The sequence below is a fragment of the Antechinus flavipes genome, chromosome 2 (assembly GCF_016432865.1).
Source record: "Antechinus flavipes isolate AdamAnt ecotype Samford, QLD, Australia chromosome 2, AdamAnt_v2, whole genome shotgun sequence".
NCBI classification, from domain to species: Eukaryota; Metazoa; Chordata; class Mammalia; order Dasyuromorphia; family Dasyuridae; genus Antechinus; species Antechinus flavipes.
Genome location: NC_067399.1, coordinates 523,405,050 through 523,426,446, shown reverse-complemented (window position 1 = coordinate 523,426,446; position 21,397 = coordinate 523,405,050). Strand labels below are relative to the sequence as shown.

The 21,397-nt window shown below is 32.9% G+C and overlaps 1 protein-coding gene across 2 annotated transcripts in view; it reads left to right on the top strand.

The window, feature by feature from the left end:
• Positions 1-21,397, top strand: part of DMXL2 (Dmx like 2) — a 154,817-nt gene that overhangs the window by 117,835 nt on the left and 15,585 nt on the right. Inside the window, exons 26-36 of one of the 2 annotated variants that reach the window (XM_051980656.1) lie at positions 1,474-1,550; positions 3,217-3,347; positions 6,522-6,770; positions 8,099-8,277; positions 10,984-11,114; positions 11,912-11,997; positions 15,245-15,446; positions 16,936-17,053; positions 18,026-18,088; positions 18,927-19,013; positions 19,107-19,228. In XM_051980656.1, the coding sequence (XP_051836616.1) occupies positions 1,474-1,550; positions 3,217-3,347; positions 6,522-6,770; positions 8,099-8,277; positions 10,984-11,114; positions 11,912-11,997; positions 15,245-15,446; positions 16,936-17,053; positions 18,026-18,088; positions 18,927-19,013; positions 19,107-19,228 (1,445 nt within the window). The remainder of the gene's footprint in view (positions 1-1,473; positions 1,551-3,216; positions 3,348-6,521; positions 6,771-8,098; positions 8,278-10,983; positions 11,115-11,911; positions 11,998-15,244; positions 15,447-16,935; positions 17,054-18,025; positions 18,089-18,926; positions 19,014-19,106; positions 19,229-21,397) is intronic. The other variant, XM_051980658.1, reaches the window with a different exon arrangement.

The following is a 21,397-nucleotide window of genomic DNA, read 5'->3' as shown; positions in this document are numbered from 1 at the left end:
ATTCCCATATGCATTTGCTGATAAAGAGTTCCTGGAAGAATGTTTGTCCATAAACTGTAGAGAGGATGCTGGGGGGAAGGGGAGTGCCTCCAATGGGAGGCTCCTTGCTACATGCATAAGCTGAAAATGTTGGTCAACAGTTGAGGGCCCCCAGGAAGTTGGGGATAAGATAGAAATGATATATATAGACTATATGGGATTGCTTGCTATCTGTGGGAGGAAGAAGAAAGAGAGGGAAGGAAAACAATTTGGAACTCAAAAATCTTACAAAAATGAATATTCAAAACTATATTTACATTTAATTGGAAAAAATAAAATACTACTAAGTGCAAAAAATGATAGTTCTGTCATGACTGATTACAATTATTTGGGGACTCCTTAACTATCTATGGGGAGAGTATATACCAAAAAGTTATAAAATGAATTAATTTGTATTAATGTCTAATATAATTAGATTCAATATGAAATAGTAGATAGAGAACTGGCCTGAGAGCCAGGAAAACTTGAGTTCCAGTCATGCCTTTGACAACATCTTGGCTGTGTTATCTTGTTAAAGGAACCTGACTTCTCCATGCTCTAATTAACTATTTAAGAATACAAGTTGTAGGAAAGGTGTGTGCAGATCTGCATTTGTAGAGAAAGTTTCCTCCCTGGGGAGTTATATATGCCAGTGAAATCATAGTTCTGATCCTATATAGTACTGATGACTTGATTACAATTGTATTGATTAGATAAATGTGGAAAAGAGGAGAGTTTGAGATGATATATGAAGTAAACATTCTTTCTTAATGATTTGGATTTATCTTTTTCAAAAATATGATCCTTCTAAGGATCTCTAATATGCTGTAATTTTACAGAAGTTGATTCCATTGAGTAAAAGGTTTCACATTGATTTGATTGATAGGATTCAAATTGGTTTTGGTAGCTTTGAAGATTCATTTTTTTTGAAATAGATTGGTTTACTTTTGGAAATGCTTTTAAATCTTCTTTGGGCCATGAGAATCATTCTAATAAGTTTGATATAATTTGGTAAATGGATCCAAACCTGGTGATGTAAAAGTGAGAAGTTTTGTTTTGTTCCCCCAATTTTCACTGGTTTTAGTAAATGTATTATTTCCAGGTTGGACTATCTTCAGGGACAAACCTGTATTAAAGCAATAATTTTTTCTCAGGTTCTGAAATTATTGTACTCCTTTTATTTTGTAGTCCTTAGAACTCAGTGAAAGTTACTCATGAATACTTAAGCTGATCTTTTAGCATTAATGAGCAGTAACTTAGTAGCATAAACATAGATTGATTATCAGTCCAAACTGTTAGGGAGGCTAATTGTCTTACTTTAATTCTATACCTGTGTTATTAATCAAACTATATTTGTGACAGCAATGGAAGTCTGGTTAATTTCTGATTTCTGAGTATTTTATTGTTATATAGAAATGTTAATACAAAATGTAATTCTGGCTGTTTTGGTTTTAGGTGCACACACTTCATTCATTAGCAGCTTCACTTTCTGCATCTATTTACCAAGCATTATGTGACAGTCATAGCTATAGGTAAGAAACATTAAACAAATAGCACTAAAACAGACATACAAAAAACAAATTTAATGGAACTATTCCAAAATTCTGTCATTGTTGTTGTTTTAAATAAAGCTCTGTGTCCTTATGCGTATTTTATTAAAAGATGAATAATCAGGGGAGAAGTGCTCTTTCACAGTTTTATTTCATTGTTTATTTTACTTTAGATTTCTCTTTCTTAACTGCTGTAGATATTTGATACATGATTTATTCTCTAAATATGATTAATAAGTTGGAAGTATTTTGTATGCATTTGTTTTTTAAACTGACATTTTAAATAAGTAGCTTAAAAAAATAACCAAAAAAGATTCCTTTCAGAGCTAGTCTCTCTCATTTAAAAAGAACAGATGGTGTAGAATATGACAAAATGGCATTATTGGAAGTTTTTACATTAATCATCAATTTTTGGCATCTAGAAAGACACTTATAAATAGAGTAAGCTGGATTTTACTCACATGGAAAATTATGAGACTTCATTTTGTTTTATTAGACTTCTTATGTTCTGATTTTAAATGGAAAATCCTTTTGAAAAAATGGGAAAATGATATTTTCTAAAGTTTGGCTTAAAGAATAAAATTAGTATTCCTTTGAGATATAGTTATGATTTGTATTCTTCTGGATATCAATGAGAAGAAATTATTAAATTTTTTTTACTTTCTCAATATCAAATAGTGTTTATGATAACTTGCATATTTTGAATTTTGATGGTTAGGCTATTCTAAATATGGGGAAAGTAAGTTGCAAGAATATATGGTCCAGGTTTCATTAAAAACATTCATAAATCATTCCCTCATTGCTGAAACTCTTCAAGTGAGGCCTAGATGACCACTTGTCCAGGATATTATGAGATAATTCTTAGTTATGTTTAGATTAGAATATTTAGCCTTTCTGATTTTTTCCAACTTTGAGATTTTGTGTAAGATTTAAAGCAAGAGTTAAAAAATTACATTAGTCTGTAGACCAAATCCAGACCTTCTATTTCTGTACCACCCAGAAACTGAGTGGTTTTTACATTTAAAAAGTTATTGTTTTCAAAAATCTATAAAAATATTCTTTGCCTGTCAAGCTGCATAAAAACTAGAAGTAGACTAGATTTCATCCTGAGGCTATTGTTGGCTGATCTTCTAATATAAAGTATAAATAATTAAATGCTGGAAGTAATAATTTTTGAAAAATCTCAATACATTATAGTAGATAATAATCCGAACCAAAGTTTGGATTGACCATCAGTAAATTACATTACTACTGACTTATTACTACTTCTAGTACTAAAATTAGCTACTACAGAGAAGAAATTATTTGAAAACATTTTTTCTGAGGATTAAATATTTTAAAAACAGTTACCTGAAGGTCCGGTACATTTTCAGTTCAAGGCTAAACTTATTGTCCTATGTAACACCAAAATAGATTACTGGTTTAGAAATCTAGCAAAAGGTAACAACAATTTGCTTACCATTTTTACTTGTTTATTAAGAACAAATAGTGTAATGAATTTTAAAATCATAAGATAATTTTCCATAATATGATGTACTACATCTTCTGATCCTTAGTTTTGAAAATACAAATAAATTTAACATTTGTAATGAATTTCATTTCAAGAATGTTCTCAGATTCCCATTAGAAATGCTTCATTTGTTTTTAGTAGCCAGACTGAGTCGAATCAGTTTACAGGAATGGCTTACCAAGGGCTTCTTTTAAGTGATCGCCGAAGACTAAGAACAGAAAGCATTGATGAACATGCAACACCAAATTCATCTCCTGCTCAGTGGCCAGGTGAGAGGATTCATATAGTAGGATTTTTTATTTTATTTTATTTTATTTTTGCTTGCAATGTGACAATTTCTTTTAAAAAAAACTAAGAGATTGAAAGAATGATTTTCAATGACATCAACTACAGAGAACTAGAATTAAGTTGTAAGTATACTTTTGGGAACTGCACAAAGAGTCTCCCTAAACTGGTGATAAATCCATTTTTAGATGGATTGCTATTTATCTTTGGGTTTTCTGAGTCTGCACTTCAGAAAAGAATTCCATAAATAACTGGTAGGTAGATTTATGAAAATTCAAAGAAAAATGTGAATGCTATTGAGCAGAACTTCTTTTAACAATCGACTCACATTTTTGTTTGAGGACGTTTAGTGATGGGGAATTCTCTATATCCTAAATCATTCTATTCCACTTTTGGACATGTCTGATTGTTAGAACCTTTTTTTCCTTATTATATTGAACCAAAATCAGATTCCTGCATCTTTTATTCTCCTAGTTTTGTCCTCTAGGATCAGGAATAACAAGCTTTCCCTCTTAGATGTAGCTTTTTAAATTCTTAAAACAATTCCCCCTTGAGTCTTCACCAACCTAAATAAATTCTCTTAAGACATGATTCTGCATCCTTTCAGCACCTGTCTTTTTTACCTCTCTCTATCCTGAAATCTCCTTTAAGAACTTTAAGAAGCTTGTCATGTTCTTCTTTAAAAATGTGCCTAAAATTGAACTCCACACGATATTCCAAATTTGGTCTTTTCGGGGCACAGATTATAGTGGGAAAATACAGTGCTTCTTTCCTTCTGGACATTCTGCTTCTGTTAATGCAGTCTAAAATTGAATTAACTTTTTTGGTTGTTCAGTCACCCATGCATCTTTTTCAGTATGAAGTAACTAATTTTGTTTCCCCTACCTGTATTTGTTCAATTAAATTTTTTTAACCTAATTGTAAGACTTTACATTGACTCTATTAAGTTCTTTTTGATTGGATAAGTGACTGTGTGTGTGTGTGTGAGAGAGAGACAGAGAGACAGAGACAGAGAGACAGGCAGAGACACACACACACACACACACACACACACATACACACACACACACAGAGAGAGAGAGAGAGAGAGAGAGATTGAGAGAGAGAGAGAGAGAAAGAAAGAGATAGAGAGAGCGTGGTTCCCAGACTCTTCAGATAAACATTGGCACAATGGGTCATTTCCTTTGAGTATAGAATTTAGATCATGTAATGCAGCCCTCTCATTGAATTTAACCAATTTCCCCAAACCTATGTCATTCTTTTGGTGCTTGTAACTGTGCCTCCAAAATCAAATGTTAGATTCCTTTCCTCCCATTCCGGGGTTTAAGACTTAAGTGCCATTAATCAAAGTGTTATTTAGTCCATTGAAGCTAGATCTCGTTTCTCTTTGGTTAAACAATATTTTAGACTTAAATAGTGAAGTTCTGACTTCTGTGACTGACACTTGACTGTTCGTATTCTGTCTTTCCTTTCCTTCATATCCATTCATTTAACTGAATTCTGGATGAGTACTTTTAATTTCTGCTATTTCCAGTTCTTGCTTTGAGAACTGCATGACCTCTTACCACTCTTTTTAAGCTTCCCAGTTAGTGTTTATAGTGTAAACATTTTAACTTTTCCCTCTTGAATCTTGTTTTCTACCTCATCCTTCATTTCCACCTCTACAGGGAAGTGGAAATATTAGGCTTTTCTAAGTTCTACTTAGCTGTAAATAGGAGAGGTGGTCTTTAAAATCTTTATTTAGAGAAATGAAAAGATTGCAAATCTTAGTGTGCCCAGCCATGATTCAGATCCATTCCTTAGTATATGTGGTGAAACTTTTCTGGAAAAGGGCTCTGAGAATGTTATTCTCTGTAACATTTTTTTTCTCCTTAAAATCACAGACTATCTGTATGAAGAAGGGTGACTTCTGCATTTGCCCTGAGGGGCTTCCTTCTAATTGAGACTATCTATGGTTCTTACTTCTTATATTCCTTCGGGAATTATTGTCTTACCATTTTGTAGGATCTGTTTCCAGGCCATGTATTTCTTTTTGCTTTTGGTTTTGGAATCTCCAAAGCATGTTGAATCTTAGGAGTTTTGACCTTTGGAAAAATGAAAATTATTTTCCAAAGAACCTCACTTTCTGAATATTTGAATTTTTATTCATTATGTTAGCTAGTTTATCTTTTTTCTTATTTTTGAAAAATACTAAAACCTTAATTCTTTGTTCCCTTTCATTGAGAGTATGCATAGGTGTTGGAATACACGGGAGAGCTGTTGGAATACATGGGAGCCACCTGACAGTGGCTGCTGGAGAGCCAGCCCAGAATGGATCTCCTCTTATGAGAGGATGATACAAGGAGACTTGAGGGACTGTTGCTTTGTCTGATTTCTTCCCTCTGCCTCCAATTTATCTCCTTTCTAGTCCACAACACCTGTGTCAGCAAAGGCTGCCCTGCAACTCTTTCAGATGTTATGATCTACAGCTGTGAATCCTCTCAGAGAATTGATCTTTCCCTTAACACATAGGTCTCATCTCTGTCTTATATCCAGGATAGGTGAGGAACTAATTTAGATGGATGACTTAAGAGCTATTCCCCCATAAATAAATTTTCTATGAAGAAGCGGCTGTTTTCAAAGTAGGAAATCCAAGCAATCAACAACCATAAAAGAAGAAATGCTGTAAATTATTTGAAGCAGTTTTGCTCAAAATATTGATTGATGAAGAAGATACATAAAAATTTAAGTTAATGTCACCATTTCCTGTTTAACGCAAGATCAGATCTTCATCTATTGTCTGTGAATTTAGGTTTTTAAATATTTTGATGACTATAATCCTATGTATTTTATGCATTTAAAAACATTATTGTTAACCAGGTTTCCAAAAAGGTGTACGACAATAAAAAAGATTAAGAATCCCTATTCTAGATGCTGAAAACATTAAATCTTAATGAAGTTTTGGGAGGAGGTTTTTGACCCAGAACCTAAATACTTGTATAATGTCATCACTGCTTTTTAGAATGAAAATGTTAGCCATTAAGCAAGAAATGATGCCATTAAGGTTGGTACAGTTTTTCAAAAAGAGATTGTACATTGTCTGTTAAAATTGCGTATGCCCAGTAGATTGTAGATTTTTCTTTCCATACCGTAAACTGATTATTCTACAATTGTTGCAGGTGTGAGCTCCCTTATCAACTTACTAAGCTCTGCTCGAGATGAGGACCAACCAAAATTGAACATCTTGTTGTGTGAAGCTGTTGTTGCTGTCTACTTAAGTTTATTGATACATGCCCTTGCCACAAATTCCTTCAATGAATTATTTAGACTAGCAGCTCATCCATTAAACAGTCGGATGTGGGCTGCTGTGTTTGGAGGTGGAGTGAAACTTGTAGTAAAGCCTCGAAGACAATCGGAAAATATTTCAGGTGAGGTAACTTTGATGCCATTAGGATTTGCATGTCAATGTACATAATTTGAATTTTAGAGGGAAAGTTTCAGTGTCTTACTTTTAGGAACTTAAAAAATTATTGTCTTATTAAAATCCTTAATACTCAATACACACTGACTTCCTTTAATACCAGGATGAATAACTGATCCCTGATAATTCTGAATAACTTGATTTTCTGAAATGTGTGTTACATCTTGTCTGTCTGTTCTAAGATTGGGAAAATGTGAACATGTTTGAATGTTGCAAATAAGGAAGTTGAAAAGTTCAAGCATAATATCATGTTCAAGAGGAAAGGAATGTTTTACTGATAGAATTATAACAGGACCCTAAGATCAGCATGGTACAATGGATGGAGCCTTGGGCTTGAAGCCAGAGAATTAAAACAAGATCCTGAGAGTATATCAAAAATTTAAACTTAGATCCAAGTCAAAGTTTTTAAACAATATCTAGCATGCTTATTTTTTAATTGTTCATGTTTTGTTTTAATTCCCTTTTTTTCCCTAATATTATGCAACTGTATTTAGTATTTATTGCATTCTGACCCTTTCCCTTGTACAGAATGATTCAATTATGTCATAAATACCAAAACACAGTGTTTGACTTATTGATGCTTCTTATACTGAAGTTCTACCTAGCATCTACAAGCACTATATTTCCAAGTGCAATATATTTCTTTGAAGTTCCAAACCCACATTGACCATTAGCCTAGGAAGGACAAAACTCAAGTGACTAACAGAGTTAGTACCAAAGACAAGTACAGAGATTTAGTAAGAGAGCACCTGATTGCTCAAAGAAGTAGAATTTGTGATTACTGAACTACCGGCAGTGATATTTGAAACATAATGGAAATTGGAAGAGGCAACATAGAATTGGAGAAAGTATATAGAAAATGTTACCATTCATTTATTCATCTTATATTGCTTTTGAATGTAGTTATTTATATAAAAATATTTATATATCTTTTCTCCCCAACCTGATTGTGCAAATTCTAATAGGCAGGCATCATGTTTCATTATGATTTCTGTAGGATCTGGAGCAGTATTTTCACATTCAAGTATTTCTTAATTCAGCCTCTTTCCACTGAAAAAGTACATGCTGTTTGGGGGCAAGAAAGTCTCCCCAAACATGGGTTATGGCTGCTTGCAGGTTAGTATTTCAGTAGGAAAACTGCAAGGTCTCCTTCAAATGCTATTCTAATTAATTTCAGTCAGATTACAATCTTTAAACAGTAGGGTGAAGAGAAGTATGAATTGTTTAAACAACCAGTAAAAAAAACAAAACCCAAAAATGTATCTTCCCAAATAGCACCTCCTGTTCCTTCTGAGGAAATAGATAAACATCGAAGACGTTTTAACATGAGAATGTTAGTGCCTGGAAGGCCTGTAAAAGATGCAACACCCCCACCAGTACCTGCAGAAAGACCATCTTATAAAGAAAAATTCATCCCTCCAGAACTTAGTATGTGGGATTATTTTGTCGCAAAGGTAAGATACATGAAGAATGAAAATTTTAACTCTTCCAAGTATTGTTTCAGCCAAATAACAAAAATCTTTATTTTTATCTGGAAATCAGAATGTGTTCAACTACTCTGGGAGGTTGTATCACTTAAGGCAAAGTATATAAGTACATGCAGGAATCTTAGTTATTACTGAAAGTTTGGGTTATTTTAATACATTCAAATATTTAATGAAAATTTTTTACAATATACCATGACATAGCCAATCAAAAACAACACTACAAATACCATTGATCTTACAAATTCCTTGGATTTTAGTACTAAATTGCATGTTTGTAGCTTGCTTCCTTCCTCCTTCTCTGTCTCTTATCTTTGTCTCTCTTTCTTTCTCTATATTTATCACATTGCCCCAGACTAAATATATGTAAAATCATATTAATATTGTCACTTTCTCTAGCTAGCTACTTTTTTCTGATCATGTTAGTACTTTTTTCTTCCCCATAATTTAATTTTATTTCTACTTAATGTTATTTCCCCCGCAGTTACATGCAACATTTTTTGGGTATTATTTTGAATTCCAAATTTTTCTACCTCCTCTTTTTTCCAAGGCAGCAGTAAAACTGATGTAAGTATATATACATACAATCATGTTAAATGTATTTCTACATTAGTCATATTGTGAAAGAAGAATCAGAACAAAAGGGAAAACTCCACAAGAAAGGAAAAAAATCACCCAAAAGTAAAAATAGTATCTGCATTCTATCTGCATTCAGACTCCATAGTTTTTCCTCTGGATATGGATGACATTTTCCATCCTAAGTCTTTTGGAATTGTCTTGGATTATTGCATTGTTGAAAAGAGCTAACTAAGTCTGTCATAGTTCTGCTCACTTCAGTCAACTTCAGTTCATATACATCTTTTAAGTTTTTCTGAAATTTGCCTGCTTATCATTTCTTATAGCACAAAATAGTATTTCATTTCATTCATATACTACAATTTGTTCAGCCATTTCCCCAATTGATCAATTTTCTCCCAATTTCTAGTTCTTTGCCACCACAAAAAGAGCTGCTATAAATATTTGTGCACATATGAGTTCTTTTCTCCTTTTTATGATCTCTTTGGAATACATATTTAGTAGTGGTATTGTTGGATAAAAGGGTAGACACAGTTTTATAGCTCTTTGGGCATAATTTTTGGTGGTACTTTTTAACAGAAATATCATTTTTGTAGTCAACTGGACTTTATGTTGTAGCACTATATTCTTTTGCTTTTAGATCACATTTGTTTTGGGATTTTACCCTAGCCCTGGAATTGAATCCCCTTTCTTATAGCATAGAAAAACTGTTAAACAAAAACAATTTTTAAAATTACTGACTGTAATATTTTCCCTTACAATCTTTTGTTTCTTTCTGGAAAAGAGGTGTAGTTATGCTTTGCATATAATCTGTGTATTGTTCTTTTCATCTACTTGGCTATCACCACTATATATATTGTTCTTCCTTCAGAGCCATCTTTGACTCCTTCCTACTTCCTTAGCCTCTATATCCAATCCATTATTAAAACATCGATTCTTCCTAGCTTGAGCTGTTGTCTTCTGATCATCCCAGACAGTCTTGCCTTTGTGTCATGCTCACATTATTGTTCCTTTTATATAAAGTGATCTTCTTCTTAATCTCTTATCTGAATTCCTTCAAAATTCAATTAATGACCCTTTCTCTATTAAACTGCACATAAAATCTTTCTCTATTTTACGAATATCATTCTGCTCATCTACTAATTTATATTATGGTTGTGTGTGTGCCTTCCTCAACTTCAAGACTGTAAATGTTGAAGGCATGAACCCCATATTCTGCTCTTTTGTTTTTCCTAGTTTCTAGCATTGAACATATTAAACATTTAAGTAAATGTCTGTTAAACTAAATATATTGACTGCTTGCAGCAATGGTAGATTGCTGGGAGTTGGAAGACCTGACTTCTGGGCTTGACTTTGAAACTAACCAGTTTTGTGATCTTGAGCTTCTTCCCTTTTTATGCAAGATGAAGGCATAGGGCTGAGTGGTATTTAAAAACTCCAGAATATTTAAGTGATTCTTGAAACTTTTTTTTTTTAAATCTCAAGGCTTCAAAAAAGACAATTTTTCATCCAAATTTTTAAGCTTAATCTCTCTGTATTCTAATTTGTATTGTAGGTGCACCTTGGTTAATTTCAGGGCATTGATAGTCTGCTTCATTTAACTGGCACTAAGACATTTTCTTTGTATTATCTTCTCCTGGAGACTGGCTTTTAAAGTTTTGGAGAAATTCAGGTCAGCAAAGTGTCCCAAGCGGATAAAGTACTGGGCTGAGAGTCAGGAAGAGCTCCATTCAAATCTAGCTTCAGATACTTACTAGCTCTGATCCTGGACAAGTCTCTTAACCCTGATTACTTTCCCTCTCCCTTTACCTCCTTACCCCTCTTCCCCCACCCCCCCCCCCCCAAAAAAAAAAAAAAGAGTAATAAACTAGGAATTTAAAAAAATTATTCGTAGGAATTTCTTGGGAAATTTTGGTCATTGAGGGCTCATATATGAATTTTCATTTCATTATTAATGAGAGCCTAATCAATATCAAGACCACAAAAGACAATAAACTACAGTTTCAGTTTTCAGTCTGAGATTGGTATTATTTAAATGTCACATCTGAATTTGAAAGTACTCATTTTGTATTTTAAAAATACTATTATCTTCCATTGCAGCCATTTCTACCTTTATCTGATAGTGGCCTTATATATGATTCAGATGAAAGCATTCATAGTGAAGAAGAAGATGATGATGCTTTTTTTTCTGACACACAAATCCAGGAGCATAGAGATCCAAACTCCTACAGGTATGTAGAAAAATCTAATAATCTACAGGTCTTGATCTTGATCCATTTTGCTTGGCAACTGGGGGAAATACAGAGTTTAGATTCCAGGTATAGAGAAACAGTGTGACAGGCTGACATCTCACAGAGATCAAAGGGATCCATATGTATAAAATTAGTTTTAGTTTTTTTTGTAGTGTCAGAGAATTAGAAACTAAAATGGTCCCCATCAATTGGGATATGTATGAATCAATGAGGGCATGTGAAATTAAATGATATAGATACAAACTACTTATAACTTAAGTTACATATATTATATATAAATTGTAAATTGCATATATAAATATACATTTATATGTTTATGTTGTAAATTTGAAATAAGCTATTGTCTTCTTGAAGGAAAGTAGAGGAATTCTCAGAGATAGAGAGGCCATTACAAAGGCAGAGAGGTAGAATAGAGCTTTTTGTGTGACAACAGAGAAAAGGCCAGTTTGGCTGCAAAGTCGAGTAGGAGAGGGAAGTGGTGTACAAATGATTCTGAAAAGGTAGATTGGAGTGGGGCAAAGGACCTTTAAAAGCTACACAGAGACATTTTATGTTTTGTATAGATGTGGTAGATTGTCACTGGAGGTCATAACTGCATCTGCATTCAAAGAAAATCTCTTTGTCAGTTCTAGGGAAGATAGACTAAAGTGTCATGAGAATAATGAAGATTGTTTAGAAATTTTATTATGTAATTTGATTAATGGAGAAAGAAAGAACAAGAAGTTACAGTAAGAAATTTTATTTTTGAGCTAATGATGGTCATTTTCTTTATACAGCTGGGCCCTTATACATTTGGCAATGGTTAAACTCGCACTTCATAATGTCCGAAATTTCTTTCCTGTTGCTGGTCTGGAATTCTCAGGTGAGCTTGGAGTTTATAGTTGAGTAATTTACTTTAACTATTTTTCAATAATTATTAGCTTTTCCAAAGTTCTTAAAAATTTTTTTGATACCAAGAAAAAAGTTTTGAATTTGATATTGAGTATATGAATCACTGCTTATTGTAGAATTTGGATATCTATTTCCCTTTTTCAATAAAAGTAATTTTTCATTGAACTTTTATAAAGGCAGGGGAAAGGTGGGGTATAGTTTAAGATTAGGAGAATTGGCTGAATAAGTAAGGGAGGGAATTTTAGAAGGGTGGATAAAATAAAGGATATTTCATAAATTAAAAATGAAATTTAAAAAATATTAACAAGGGTATTTTTTTAAAAACAGATTTCTTTCAGAATTCTTTATATAAAGTTGAATTTGCATGATGCAAATTATAAAGTGAGAACTTTCTACATATTGAATTATATTTCTCTAATAACATTGAGTTCCCAATATTTCACACAAAATTATGAAACCACCCTGAAGCTTCTAGAATAAAGAAGGAAACTGTCAAGCTTTCCTGAAAGGGAGAGTTCATTCCATTCACATTCACAATTATTAAATACCTGTGTATTTCCCTCCATCTTGTTTTTCCTTCTGTTTGTCCTCTCTGTCCTTCTATCTCTTCCTTCTTCACCAGTATGTTGCTTCTCACTATTACCTTCCCTAATGTTCCTTCAGTTCTGTCAGTCTCCACCCTACCCAACTTTTACTTAAATTCCCTTCCTCCCCCTCCACCCCCCCCCCTTCTCTGCCTGGTTAAGATAGATTTCTATATTCAACTGATTGTGTATATTATTCTTCTTGAGGCAGTACTGATGAGTATAAGGTTCAAGATACACAGTCCCATCTTCCTCTCCACTGTAATAGATCTTTCATGCTTCTTCATGTATAATTATTTATACCATTATACGTCTCTCTTCTTTCTGCACGTAGGGTATTCCTCTTTCTTATCTCTTAATTTTTTGGTCATTCCCTCAAATTCTCCTTGTATCTTTACCTTTTTGTCTTTGTATATTCCTTCTAGCTATACTGTTAGTGATGCAATTTTAAAAATTACATATATTATCTTCCTGTGTGTGGATGTAAACAGTTTTGCTCTATTCAATTCTTTATATTTGCTTTTCTCTTTTTACCTGTTCATGCTTCTCTTGGATCTTGATATTAGAGGTCAGATTTTTAGTTTAGTTCTGATCTAACCCTACTTCTGCCCTTTATGAAAGCTTGAAATCCTTATATTTCATTGGATGACCATTTTTTCCCTTGATGTATTCTGCTTAATTTTGCCAAGTAAGAAACTCTTGGTTGTAGTTCTAGTTCCTTTGCCTTCTAGAATATCATGTTCTATGACCTCTGATTTTTTTTTAATGTTGCAGCTGCCAAGTCCTGTATAATCCTAATTGTGACTCTGATATTTGAATTGTTTCTTTCTAGTCACTTGTATTTTTTTCCTTGATCTGATAGTAATTTAACTATAATAATATTTGAAGTTATTATTTTGGGATCTCTTTCCTGAGGTCATTGGTGGATTTTTTCAATACTAGTATTGCCCTCTTCTTCCAGGACATTAGGACAGTTTTCCTTGATAATTTTTTTCAAGTTGCTGTCCAAGCCCTCCTTTTTATTATGCTTTTCAGCTAGTCTGATATTGTCTGTCCTGGATTTATTTTCCAGGTCAGTTGCTTTTTTCCATGCAGCATTTTCTTCTTTTTTTTTTTCATTCATTTAAATTTGATTAATTGATTCTTGATGTCATTAACTTCCACTTGCCCAAATCTTTTAAGGTGTTGTTTTCCTTAATTAACTTTTGCACTTTCTTTTCCATGTGACTAGTTGTACTCTTTAAGGAGTTGTTTTCTTCATTGGATTTTTGTGTCTTCTATTCCATTTAGCCAATTCTACTTTTTAAAGCAGTTTTCTAAGCTTTTGACTCTTTTTTCCCAGTTCTCGCATCAATTTCTTATTTCTTACCCAATTTTTCTTCTACCTCTCTTATATGATTTTTAGTTTTCTTTTTGAGCTCTTCCTTGAGTATTTCTGGGCTTGAGACCATTTCCTGTTTTTCTTTAAGATTTGCTCATAGATTTTTTGGTATTTTGTTTGAGTTTGTGTCTTGGTCTTCCTTGTCACCATAAAAACTTTCTGTGGTCAGATTCTTTTGTTGTTGTTGGTTTTCTTTTTTCTTTGTGGTTTTTTTTTTTTTTTTTTTTTTTTTGGCCTTTTTCACTTTTTAAAATTTTGAGGTCTGTTCTCAGGGTGGAAAGAGTACTGTCTCATGTTTCTCATGCCAATTGCTGTAGATTTTGGGCATGAGGCTAGGCAGCAGTGAATTATATCTTAGGAAATTGGGGGCATGGCCTAAAGTGAGAATCTGTGTGTTAAGGAAAACTGGAGCAGTGACAGTGAATACTTTTGAAACTATTAAGAATAATTGGTTATAGACACCTGTAAATAGGAATTAACTGCTGATCAAAATTTTCATTTCAGTATAAATCCTAATTTCCAGAGACAATGTAAATAATTTCTCTTATGAAGCACTATGTGAAATACCAAAGAGGTCCCATGGCCCTCAGTTTTGTATCTGACTCCTCACAATTCACTGAATTGAAATTAGATTGGTTTGAGAGAAATTGTTATAGGAAGTGTGTCTAGCTAAGAATGTTAAGGGGAAATTGAGAAAACATAAAAAGTATATCCCATTCTTGGGAAAGTGATACTACTTTAATCTTTTTATTGTGGTAGAAATATAGGTTATTTACTGAAAAAGAATATTATTCAGTTATTTTAAAGAAATAAATTAGTGGGAATATCAACAGGCAGTTTAGTATTACAGAAAAAAAGCCACTAAGAGCCTCAGTTGAAGTTTCTCTTCTCATAGAGTAGTTTTCTGATCTTGGGCAAGTTCCTTAACTTCTCAGTGCTCCAAGTTCTCTCTAAGACAGTAAGTTACAGACAAGGTGCTAGCCTACATCAGTAGAAGGAACTTCCTCACCTAGTTCCTTGACCAATGAAATCCCAGGTCTATTCCTGATCCTATTTCACAAAGTAGGATTAATGGCATTAATGGCATGGAATGGTTAGTTTTTTGAATAATCACCTTGATGAGATTTTTTTTTTCTCGTTTTTGTTTCTATTAGCTGTAGCGGATTAGCTATAAGAATTGTGGTTATTTGGGTATAGACATTGTTATGATTTTCATTGATGTTAAAATAATATTGATATTTGTCATTCTTTAGATCTTCCTGTAACTTCCCCATTGGGCATTGCTGTGATAAAAAATTTAGAAAATTGGGAACAAATCCTACAGGAGAAAATGGACCAGTTTGAAGGGCCGCCTCCAAACTACATCAATACATGTCCTAGTGATACCTCAGTAGGAGCAGGACCAGCTACCCTGCGCAACAAAGCAATGTTAGACCCTGAAAATACTCCATTCAAGTAAGAAAGCTTTTAGGGGATTATTTTTGGGGTAATATTCTCTTAAGCTTTTAGGGGATTATTTTTGGGGTAATATTCTCTTTACATATGTAGACTTGTTATAAACCTATTGTTAGGAAGGCTTAGTGTAGACATTCAAAATCATCTTTTCAGTAATAGTTAATTTATCTTGTGCTTTTCAGTCTTCATTCTATCATTGTATGGACCCCAGTATATAGTCTAGACAGTTGGCAGTGGTTTAGAGTGTTCTTTGAAAAGAACACAGTTAATTAGCTTATTGGAGATTACTTTAATTTGAAATATAGTCTAGTTAGCAAAGCAATGATGTAATAAGTAAGCAGAGGAACAAAACATCCGTTGAACTATAGTTTAATAATTGTAGCATAATTTAATTAGGTATTTGAATTATAGATATTCTGTTGAAAGGATACTTTTTCCAAGGTATTTTTCTTTAAGTGGTTAGGGGAACAAACCTGTAAAATTTTAATATATCCAATTCTGTTATCTTCCAAATCTTTATATATCTCAACCTTCCTTCTGGAATAATATGATACTATTTAAATATTGAAAGAGGATTTGCTAGAATTGAGATGAAAAGGTCAGCAGTTCATAGTTTAGAAACAGTCTTATAGTTTAATCTTTGTTGTACTTCTGTTCCAAATTTATTTGCCTTTTTTCCTTATCTTAACTTAAAATTCTCAGTTTCAATATTAATTTATTTCTAGTACCATGACTGGGTCTTTGGATGACCAGACTTTACAGCCATTTGAAATCTATTTCCCCAACTCTCAATATGGCACCTGAGCTTCTGATTCCAGGCAATAGATTCCCTTAGCTTGGTCATTTTAGTTCACTTCATCCTCTCCTCATTGAACAATACTTCAGAAAAAGCTGTCCTGCTTTCCCAAACTCCTTGAGAGAAACAATTCCTTCTTTTCTAGGCCCTAAGACCTCTCTCTGTGCTTCACCTTCAGCCTACCTCAAGTTTTAGGCCTTAATACTCCCCCAGTTTTGATGAGGCCAGGAAAGGCAGATCTCGTAAGAGAGAGTGACTCAGAGGTCTGCATTTCCTGACCTCATCAAAATCTGCTCCTCGTCTTGTTTGCTGATTTTGACTGTCTTTTTGAAGGCATATAAGCTCTTAATGGACAAACTGCTCCTAAATTAATGGACAAATTGCTCCTAACACTGTGTGATTTGTCTGGCTATCCTAAGTACCCCAGAGTCAGTTGAGACTATTTAGGGATCCATTCATTTCTTTACTGCAAAGTCATGAAGTAAGTTCCTCATCTGGAACTTTATCACAAATTACAAGTTGTTAATACTATTACAAATAAAAGTTTATGGCTGTATCAAATAATTGAGAAGGAAGGACCATTCCACCATTGTCCCCAGAAGTCTCCAAATGTAGCAAGTTATCACTGGATGGACAATGTGTTATTTCGATTAAAATAACTATATTTCTTTGGTTTGTTTTTTTTCTCCCTAGATCCAGAGATTCCTCTGCATTTCCAGCTAAACGACTCTGGCATTTCCTTGTTAAACAAGAAATCCTTCAAGAGACATTTATTAGATATATATTTACTAAGAAAAGAAAACAGAGTGAGGTAATTAGATAAGAGAAATACTTTTATATTGTGATTTGTAGTCATTTTTTCTTTTAATTCTCTTACGTGAGTCATTACTACATTAAAAATTTTCATTGTAGGGGCAGCTAAATGACACAGTGGATAGAGCACTAGCCCTCGTGAAGTCAAGAGGTCCTGAGTTCAAATTTGGCCTCAGATACTTAACACTTACTACCTCTGTTACTCTGGGCAAGTCACGTAACCCCAAGGCCCTCCTCCCCTTTCTTCCCCCAATAAATTTTCATTGTAATTAGATTTAAAAAAATTTTTTTAACATTTAGTTTAGCTAATTACCAAAACACAGAATCCTTCATAGATATGAGACTACCAGTGTCAAAACTAAAATTTGTATGATTTTAATTTTTGTACTAGATTCATAATAGTTAAAAGAGTGGAACTATTACAGCAAAGTCAAAGAATATTTTTCCTTTAACTTGGCGATTTAGAAACTTAACTATTGTTTACCTTTAGAAGAAAAGATTTTAGGGATATTTAAAATACAAATCTGTTTCAGTTTATAAAAATGTTGAACACTTAACTTCATCAAAGAATATGTAGAATTCTACAATAAATGTAAAAGTCATTTATTTATTTGCATTGCACTAATTCTCCCTCTTTCCCACCATCACCCCAGAAATTTTCTTTTAAAAATTGTAGTACAAGAAAACAGAAAATAGGAATATAGAGACTTTTTAAAGAAAACCTTTTTGAATTTATTTGTGTTGTGTTTCTAGATATCTATTTTTCCATCTTCACTGCATTTTGTGTTAATTGACATCACAATTCCAATTTCCAGTTTTTCCTTTTTATTTTTGTATTTCTAAAGAAGAATTTATAATTATATTTTTCTTTTAATGGTGGGGTGGTCATTTCCATTGTAATATTTTCATTTCTTTAAAAAATTTATTTCATGCATGTGTTTTGTGTTTGTGACTTTGTGATGTTGTGTAGTCTGTAGAAGATCTTGAAGAACAGGTCAAACAAAACTTCGTAGTGGAAGATTGCCTAAACAAGGTAGTATCTGTCCCAAACTCCTATATAAAAATCCTTTATAGAATTTCTAAGGAAAACTCTTCTGTAATACTAACAGAGACCCACGAAATTCTGACAAACTAATCAGAAGCACAGTAGTTTTTGCTCCTCCTCTCTCAACTCAATCACATATTGATTTTTAGTATTTTTTTCTCTTTTTTCCTTTATAATTTTTTTCAAATCCAATGAATCAGTGACATTCAAGTGCCTAGCTTTTCCCTTCCTTTCTCTTTTTTTTTGTTCACGTCATCTTTGATTTTCAGTCTGTTCTCAAGTAGAATTTTATCTTTTCCCCACTCCTTGATCCTTTTTCCTCTCCCATTGTCTTTTCTATCCATGACACCTTTGCTTTATTTCTTTTCTTATTAACTTTTTTCAGCCCGGATTCTTTTCTCTTTCCTCTTCTCCTTTCCCTCCTCTCTCTTTTCCTCCTCCTCTTCCTCCTTTAACCTCTCTTTACTTTTCATTACTTACCTCTCATGTCTTTGCCATAGCCTTTTCCTTCATTGCTCATGCCCCTTTTTTTTTTTTCACTTTGGGCTCCTTGAGGTTCATACCTTTATCCTGAGGTGGCTGCACACACTTCTGCTACTCAGTGAAGAAGTCTGTTACTATAGTAGACTACCAGCAACAAAAGATATGTTCTGTGTCTTGTGAGTCATCAAATCATCAGTAGCCTTTAATCACAAAGGGAAGCCTTTGCAATTTGGATGCTTTCACTTACTGTTTCTTGCATGTGTTTATTTTTCACTTTGTTTAGTATATGCATATTTTTTTCACACACCACTACAATTAAAACTTAGTAGTACATGTTTTGTAGGTTGAAGCTGATCTTGGTTATCCAGGGGGAAAAGCAAAAATCATCCACAAAGAATCTGACATGATTATGGCATTTGCAGTTAATAAGGTAAAAAAAAAAAAGTACTTCATTTACATTTAAAAAGAATCTAATAATTATACCATCCAGATTCTTTACTCAGAGATGTCTCTGCTCTAATAGGCAAACAATAATGAAATAGTCTTGGCTTCAACTCATGATGTACAAGAACTTGATGTTACTTCTTTGTTGGCCTGTCAGTCATATATATGGATTGGAGAAGAGTATGACAGAGAATCAAAAAGGTTTGTTTTTCTTGTGCTGTTTATTTAAAGTTCGAAAGTATATTAAATGATTATAAAAGAAATTTGTATCATCTTGAAAAGTCTGTTTTTCTGTTTGTACAGTAGGAGAAGAAGTGTTTTATTGTTTTGATTACTTTAGTGACTAGCCCCTTTGATTGGTGAATCAACTAAATTCTATACCTGAGGCTCTAAATCACATATAAACTACTGTAACTGTTTGTATTATAGGCCAAACCTTGTTCTCTTTTTCCTACCAGCTATCTTGGAACTTAATCTTAAGTAAGTGGATTGTGGTCTTTAATTAATTACTAGCCCCCTGCCTTTTCAGTAAAACAACTGACTTATCATTTATAAACCTCCATCTAATTTGATCCCCATTTATGATTAGTGACAGACTTAATTAGATTTATTAGATTAGAAAGGAGTATTTACTAATATGGTAGTGTAAGAACAGTTTTCATAAAACTATCTCACCAGAATTCTGAGGTATACTTGCTCACAAGTACATAAAGAAAGGGCTAGGGAAAATGAATTCAGCACATGTGCAGCAAAGAGATATCCCATAACCTTCAGGTTATTGGAAATTTTTTTCTCCCTTTGTGAAGTTCTTATGAAGTTCTCCTTTTCTCTGTGTAGCTTTCTGTTAGGCTCTGATAACTTGGTGCCTTTGTAGAGTCTTGAAGTTGTTTTTTTTTCAGGATTTCCATTGAGTTTTCAGTCTTGATTTCAAATATTTTCATCAGTTATTGATATTTTGGGGATGTTACTACATCCAAATCTTTTACTCTTTAACAGTTCACAAAGTCATTTACCTAGTCAAGGGGTAGGGAAGAGAGAAGCTCTTAATCATTCTAGTCACCCAAGCAATATCTTCTTATGGGCTTGGCTAGCTTGCTAGTGTTATGTTGGATTCTGAACTGGGTTTCTGTTTTACAAGTCCCATTAGGACAAGATTGATTCTCTTCAACCAACCACAGCATATTTCCCGTGTGACACTTGTTTTCATTGAATTCTATGTAGTTTTCACCTTGATTGATTTAATATAGATTTATAGGTTTTATTCATATTTAGTTTATATTTTTTATTTTATAAACCAGTTAGATATATTCTTATCTAATAATAAAGGCATGTAGGCATAGAATATCTTGTTAGTTGATTTTGAAGAGTGTGGGATGCTACTTATACAAACAATTTGTTAATTATTTGAATTTACTTTTTGAGGGATCTGTAAAAGCTAGAGAATAGGTGAATGGAAACAAAGGAATTCAATTCAACAAATACTTTTACATACCAACTATTATATGCAAAAAAAAAAACAGGGAAATTTTGTTTGACATTGAATACAAATACATTATAGTAGTTCATACCCATTCTCTGTCATTAGAATTTCCTTATCTGGTCTCTAGGATCTTTATTGGTTTTTCAGTTTGCTATTTTCATCTTGAAGATGTCAACAGAGTATTCCTAATCTTATTAGTCAAAGCTAATAGATTGATTGAATTTACTTTTATGTCATGATAATTTATGTACATTTCTAGATATATCACTTGAACATATCTTCCTAATCTAGATTTTTTTACCTTATCTTGTAAGATAATCAGGTAGATAGTTCAGGTCCAGTTAGCCTTACTGCTTGATAAGTTTGAAGAAATATGTATGCCTTGTCATCCTTAAAATAGATTCTTCTTTCATTATATTTGGCAGGTTTGGTTATATGTGTTATGTATTTGCAAACTATGTACATTCTATCTTGGTTTTTTACATATTATTTTCACATATGTGATACATTTACATATGTATGTATTTTTATAGTTCAGATGCCTCTTCTGTCAAAGAACTATTTTACTGAATTTCAAACTTGATCTTAATATGACCCATTTTACATTATCTCAAGCTTTTAATTAAATTAAGGAATGTTTAAACTAGGATATGTCATATAGTTGATAGCTCCCATTGACACAAGTGTGATATTTACAGCTTTGTTCTATCAATTATTAACAAAAAATCAGAGAATTGAGAGAGAAGAAGTGATTCCTAATGAAAGGCAACACAATTTTGAGAGTTTCACGTATGGAGTCAAGAGAATTTCCAAGCATGGAGGAAATATCCATGTAACTTAGGGGAAAAGCAAGAGAGAAGTTTTAGATCTATGATCTTAAAATCTCTGAC